Raw genomic sequence first — 7,536 nt, forward strand, 5'->3', positions numbered from 1 at the left:
TATTCTTTTTATTTGCATTGTTCCCCTGTATAACTTAATATAATTATTTGCAATAATACATGACCATAAGGTCCATAAGTAACGATCAAAAATCATAATTATTATTATTATTATTATTTTCTGTAAGTCCAAATCATCAATATGTTAAAATATTTATTTTTTAAAAAACAAATGGGGTGATAAAATACAACTGGCAATTATTATTCAACTACAAGCCTACAATAATAATTTTCACAGGACATATATTGCTGGATGATTGTAACCCCAATTACTGCTAAGTTCTCTTCCTTTCTTTAGCCTTTTGTTGTTGATAGATCTTGGTCACACCATTGCACCACGACATAACAATTCACATCAGCTCGTATACTTTTACGACGACTACGATTATACAATTAATTCACATTTTTAACAATCGATCATATCGATTAATGATATGTTTAAACTGTAAATGAAGGTGAGGCAAGGCGTGCTCGAAGCTCCTTTCTTAGAATTTTTCCTGCAGCAGACTTAGGAATGGCATGTATGAAGTATACTTTGTGAACCTTCTTGTAAAATACCACCTATTTTTTAGAAAAATTAAAAAATAATCACATTATTAGTATGCAAAATCACATGGTTGGTGCATAGAATCTTGCTTAATCATAAACAATATATTGATAGTATAATATAACATATGGATAGCGAAACAAGAATTAATTAAATTAATACGAAGTATTTGTTAATACCTGTTTCGCGATGTATTCTTTAACTGATTCTTCTGTAAGATCAATTCCATTGGTTGATCTAACAACAAATGCGATAGGAACTTCCCCTGCAGCTTCATCCTTTAGCCTGAAATTAATTTCGAGAACAAGAATTATTGACTAAAAAATTATTATTAATGAGCATAATCTAGTATTACTATTCCAAAAATAAGGCGGCTTGAAGGATGTTGCATATGACTTACGGGACAACAGCAGCATCCGCGATTGATGGATGGTTTATTAGAAGTGCCTCTAGCTCTGCTGGTGGAACCTGAATGTTTGACATACACATAATCATGTTAATTAATTTGTACTTATTGTAATAAATGATTGGGAGTACATTATATATAAATGTCTTGATGAATAATACTCGTAGTAATAATAAGTACACTTGCCTGGAAGCCTTTGTATTTGATGATCTCCTTGACTCGATCAACAATGTATACTTCATCGTCGTCATCTACATAGCCAATGTCACCTGTATGCAGCCAACCTTCGATATCTATAGTTGCTGCTGTTGATGCTGGATCGTTCAAGTATTCTGTTCAACCACAAATATGACATGTCCGGTTATATAAATAATGAATCAGCACCCTAGCTAAAAAATAAGTACCAGCAACAACGCGTGACTAGTCATATATATGTGTTTGTAGTATGTACCTTTCATGATTTGTTCACCACGAATACAAATCTCTCCGGCCTCATTGTAACCAACAGAAACACCGGTGTCAGGATCAACAATCTTCATCTCAGCGTTCCTAACAACAATGCCACATGAGCCTGGTTTTGTCGGTAGAGGCTCCTTAGCGAATCCAGGGCACATCGACAACACTGGCCCTGCTTCTGTCATTCCATAACCCTGCATATCAACCCATTTTGTGAATTGGTTAGATGTCATTCAATCATAAATAAACAAGCACTAAATAGTAGTCTTTGCTAAAAAAACCTTTAAGTCAATAACTTTTACATGATTTTCAACTTTTAACTACTACAATCAGCTAATTTATCAGCCATTAACTACTCCATTGGATAATTTCAACTTCTAATTAATTTTCAGATAAATACAACTAGTTGTCTTGCACATTTTTCATACCATTTTCGTACCAATTGACAAAATCATAACCTTACATTTTACTAAAAGATATACTTCATAAGTCATTATCACACTCGTAAACTTTACTCTACCAACAAGTAAAGCACATAAGCGCCGACAAAATTATACATTTATGCATCTATTAGATTCCAACCATCATATCTTTTACGTAGTATATCATGAGAGAAAATAGAGAAAGTACAAGTATTGCTAAAAAAATATAAAGAAAGATAGGCATGATATGTAATCCATTTTTTATATAAGCTAATTATTTTAATTAAGAGCATGATAAGGAAATTATAACCAAACAATTATCAATAGTTTCTAAATCAAGAAATGTCCCAACTTGATTATATATACAAATTAAGACTATATAGCATCAAACAACTTGATTTAACTTGTCCAATTCAAATTATCTGTTGCATTATTTTTTATTATATATTTTAACTATTGTGAATTTTAATTATATAATAGTAGTTTTCTTCAAAACTCCAATATAATTGTTGTCAAATTATTACGCTTCAATTCATAGTTTGTGTTTATCACCTTTGAACATCTTTTAGTATGAGTACACACAAGGGTTCGTGTACTATAACACAACGTATCATATAAATGCACATGTTTTACATACAAACCAACACAACTATTTAGGTACACCTTGCACCCGAGTGCATAAATTAATTTTCCAATTGACACATCGAGAGCACTAAAAGAATATAGATTACCTCAACCAAAATTCAAAGTACTTCATTCCTACTAACCATAATAATGCACACTAAACACTTAGGATTAACGTACTCGTAGTAAGTAACCCCTTGGTCTCTAAAAGTTCTTCCGTTAGAATCTTTGAAGAGATTAAAGGAGTTTTAATGCACACTAAACACTTAGGATTAACGTACTCGTAGTAAGTAACCCCTTGGTCTCTAAAAGTTCTTCCGTTAGAATCTTTGAAGAGATTAAAGGAGTTTTAAATCTAATTATAACTCCGTATTCTGCATTAATGTGTAGTTGTAAACCCAAGAAAGTGTGGCAAGTTAGTTAAATTTTTAACTTGGTAGTTACAAATTTATGTTAAGAATTTAATAAATTTGTATAGAAGTTAGGGGAGGCAAAGGCATGCACATCAGCACATAATTTAGTGGTAGGCAGTCAACTCTGAGATGGATCTAAAATAGCGGCCCACTTAGAAATACCATTAAGGCATTAATTCCAACTCATAATATACCAAGTATTTTGGGATTTTGTGATGTGTTCCCATTTTTCCCACAAAAATTAATAATTCTATTTTTAAAATTAAAATAATAATAAAATCTTAGTGGATAGCACTAAATGGAAAAATGGTCTATGTATCATTGAAATAATTAAGATCAGAAAAAAAAAAAAAAAAAAATCATCTTAAAAATAGAGGTCAGAAATCACCTTTAAATGTTGAAAACTTAAAAATAAAATTAGTTTCCTTATGAATTATCCTAAAAGCAAACACCGGTCTTCATCATGCATAGACTAAGAATAGTCACTCCAAAAGTCCAAATAACATGGAAGTTTTATTTCAAAGGGATTTTTTCAAAGCGCAAATATATTTATGCAACAATTCATATTGTATAACCGATTATACCATAGACATGGTATAACAAATTCATAACACTCCGTATTATAATTATCCATGATTTTTTTTTTTTTTTTTTTTGGTGTTTAGAGAGCCACAAGTGCGGGGGTGAGAATCGATCCTAGGACCTCCTAGAATCGGGAGGGAAGCTCTGACCACTTGAGCTATCCCTCACTCTCATTATCCATGATTATTGATTAAACGTAATATGTATTGTACAACCGGTTGTATAGTGACATACTTGTAAGTCTAGTAGTAATCGCCAATTTACCACTTTTAGTTTTTTACCATCTCACATAAGTTACTAGTTCCAATTCAATCCAAAAAAATACCAAAAGCAAAAATAAATTAACAAAAAATAATTAAATTTAATACAAGTAATTAAGAAGAGTTACCTGTCCTAAAACCGCTTGAGGAATTCTTTCTCTAAGAGCATCCTCAAGTTCTTTTCCTAAAGGAGCAGCACCAGACATAACCATTCTAATTGAACTCAAATCATAATTACCGACGGCCGGATTCTTCGCCAACGCCAACACTAACGGCGGCACCACCATTGCCACCGACACCCGATGCTCCTGAATCAGCTCCAACAACGAGTTTATGTCGAATTTCGGCATGATCAAAATGGCGCTCCCAGCTCTCAATGCCACCATTAGAACCGAGTTTAGCGAAAATATATGAAACAGAGGAAGTACACAAAGAAGAACATCTTCTTCTGTTAAATGCATGTTTGGATTTTCACCATCTACTTGTTGTGCAACACTGGTTGACAAGCTTTTATGGGTTAAGATCACTCCCTTGGGTAACCCCGTTGTCCCCGATGAGAACGGGAGCGCAACGGGGTCGTTCGGTTCGAAATCTGAACCATTTTCAATTATACTTACGTTTTCATCTGCCTCTGATAAAACAGAGAAATGGAGGCAGTTTTCTGATGGGGTATCAACAGTTACGACTTTGAAATCCTCCCCGAGTTTAAACTCGTTGTTATCTCTTAATTTATCAACGAATTGAGATTGGGTTATGATCAATTTAGCTTTTGAAACTTTGACCTGCTTGAAGATCTCACAGGAAGTGTAGAATGGATTTGCTGTTGTCGAAACGGCTCCTATCATTGAAGCTCCAAAAAAACTGAACACAAATTCAGGGCAGTTTTGGAGAAGGATCATTACAACATCACCTTTATATATCCCTAATTTCGATAACCCGGCCGCGGTTTTCCGGCAAAGAAGATGGGTTTCTGAATAAGTGTAAATTTTTCCGTTTGCGCCGGAGATCAAACAAGGTTTATGGGAAACTTCAGGAAGTTTCTCGAACAAATACTCATGAAGAGGAAGATGATTAGTAATGTTTATATCTGGTAATCTTGATTTGAAAATATGCTCTGTTTTGAGATCCTCTGTTTTTGGAGGTGGAGTTGATTTCAAAGATGGGATTTCTGAGTCAAGGGGTTTGGATTGAACAGCTGCCATACTCATTTTTTGTAATCAAGATTGAATTTTGGAAATGGGATTTGTGAAATTCTTGGTTTTTTGGTGAATTTGGGGAGAAAAAAGTGATAATTTAGGAGAGAGAAAATGAAAGGAAGAATGGTGGATGAAAGAATGGGAAGAGAGTAGTAATAAATAGTAGGAAATGGGGGAGAGAGTTAGGTGGGAGAATAGAAAATTCAGAGTTAGAAATATTTGGGGTAGCTGAATGTTTTTGAGGTTCTAAAGAGGTGGGCAATTTCTTAATGAAAGAGGGTACGTAGTTAGCAAGATTACAAGAGAAATTTTCTGTTTTAATTGGTGTTTGAATTTCAGTTATGGTCTCAAATTGTAATTTTTTATGTTATTTTGCATGTTGGTTTTGTTTTTAATTATTTGTATTTTTGCGACATTCCATTGTTCTATGTAGTTTTACGATGGCTTTTGTCTACTAAATTAAAACGGGTTTATTAAGACCTGATCTGATTGAGCACTTCGCCTTATATAAAACTTACTATTTTACTAGCAAGTTTGAAGATAAATCTAAAAATTACAAATAATAGAACGAGGTAAGTTTAGATATTATTAGTCAAAATTGATCATGTCAACTAGTGTAATTGGTTATAGCGGCAATACTTCAGTCACATTTTCCTCATTGACTAAAACTTTGTGACTTAGGGAGTAGGTCGATACCCAATTAGGTAATTACCCATAACTTTTAATCATATTTCACTAAAATTTGTCATTTGTGATCTGTGAATCCAGTAACCAATCATCTAAAGTGGTGTGATAAAAGTTAGATTGATCTACAAAATGTTTTAGTGGTTTATTGTCTCTTCAATTGACTAGTGTGATATTTGTACGTATATAACCCAATCCCATCAAACTTCCAAAGTACGTGGCCCTTATAATCTTACTTACTTCTTTCTAAGAGTACCCACAGCCATTAACTATTTGGGTGGTTATTAAGAGAGAGAAAATGAAAATATTAATAAAATATTGAGGAGAGAGAAATTATTGGGGTATCAATTGAATAACCAGGTTATTCAAATAACCGGTTATGTATATGGTCATGCAATTTTTTTTTTTGCTTTTTGGTTGACATGGATGGCTAAGATTTTGACACGTAATACAAATATCAATATGGTTGAGATTTGCTCTGAATTTATAACCGTTGTAATTTTTGTAACGGCCATAATTTTTAAAATACAATTCTAAAAAAAAAAAAATACACCAACGGCTCTATTTTATTTTTCTCTATAAAATGAGCCCAATATTGAAGTATTTTGAAACAACTTTTTTTTAAGTGAAAATTACTCTTCTTATTGGCAAATTGTGTTAAGATGAACATTCCAAAATCTAACAGAAAAAAAAAATCCACAAAATCTCATAACTCATCACAGCCCCAAAATAATCCAAATCCTCAACCTTACTATTCTAATCTTCCAATTGATCTCAACTCAGATTTAGATACAAATTTTCAAAATTTTCCGAATTACGGTTCACAAAATCTCAATTTCTCAAATCCAAGTACTTTCACTCCGTTTTCTTTTCAACCACCACAAAATCCTAATTATTCAAATTCTCCAAATGTTATCCCATCTTTTGAAAATATTCAAATCTCTCAAATTGATTCAACATTTCCCATGTCTCAACATTTTTCTATGTCACAAGGTGATGGTGCATTTCCGAGTTTCGATTGTTCATACACATCGAATGCATCAGATGACGAAAATGAACCAGAAGTTGAAGAAGGCGAAGGTAATGAAAGAGGTAATGAAGGAGGCAATCAAGATGGAAGGAAAATAAAATACCATTATTGTGGAATGTAGTAGGGTTACAATTATTGTTTGTGTCTTAATTAACGACTAATTACGTACTAATTAATATCAAAATTGCATTATTTTTAAATTTTTGAGATTTTATCTAATTAATGTATGCTAATAAATAATTATTAATTTTGAATGATTATTACCAAATGCATTATTTAATAATAATAGAATTTAAGTAATAAATTGTGTGGTGGGGTTGGGTAAAAGTAGGAGAGAGAAAATGTATAACCAAAATATTATGGTTAACTATTGGCATACATTGGTTATTAAATGGTTATAAGAGTGGTTATAAGTGAGGTGGAAAATGGATAAAATAATAAAATAATCAATAACCAAGATGGGGTTGGGCAACCATTGTGTATGCTCTAACCATTTTTATGAACCTCTTATCCTACCTACCCCCATTGGCCCCACCTCATGCACCAAGTTGATTAAAACGAAGTAAAACAGCACAAGAAATTCAGGAAACTTTTGATAAAACGCCAAGTATTACTCCTAATTTCGTTACTTTACAAATTTGATACTACATGCTGCATGCTTGCCACATTACTGGTGGTTCAGTTGGGCACGCACTTGGTTTATATGCGGATAATCGGATCAATAAGAGACCGCTGTATGAAAGGCACGTTAATAGGTCATTTTAATTACTTTGGGTTTGTTCTCATTGATTGAATTCGACTGAGATGAACTGAACTAAACTAAATTTATTGGATAACTGAACTAAACTGAATATTTTATAAGAAAAGGAAATTAGAAGTTGAACTGAATTGAACTGAAAATAAACATATGAGAACAA

General features: G+C 32.6%; 1 protein-coding gene across 1 annotated transcript; it reads right to left on the reverse strand.

Moving 5' to 3' along the window:
* On the reverse strand, nucleotides 1-5,340 carry LOC110693016 (4-coumarate--CoA ligase 2-like). The gene is made up of 6 exons (XM_021870124.1): nucleotides 3,838-5,340; nucleotides 1,404-1,602; nucleotides 1,139-1,284; nucleotides 947-1,014; nucleotides 726-831; nucleotides 1-560 (listed from the first exon to the last, which is right to left on the reverse strand). The coding sequence occupies exons 1-6, from the start codon at nucleotides 4,915-4,917 to the stop codon at nucleotides 438-440; spliced, it is 1,722 nt and encodes a 573-aa protein (XP_021725816.1). The 5' UTR covers nucleotides 4,918-5,340; the 3' UTR covers nucleotides 1-437.
* Nucleotides 5,341-7,536: the final 2,196 nt, after the last annotated feature.

Source organism: Chenopodium quinoa, unplaced genomic scaffold (assembly GCF_001683475.1).
Source record: "Chenopodium quinoa cultivar QQ74 unplaced genomic scaffold, ASM168347v1, whole genome shotgun sequence".
Classification (NCBI taxonomy): Eukaryota; Viridiplantae; Streptophyta; class Magnoliopsida; order Caryophyllales; family Amaranthaceae; genus Chenopodium; species Chenopodium quinoa.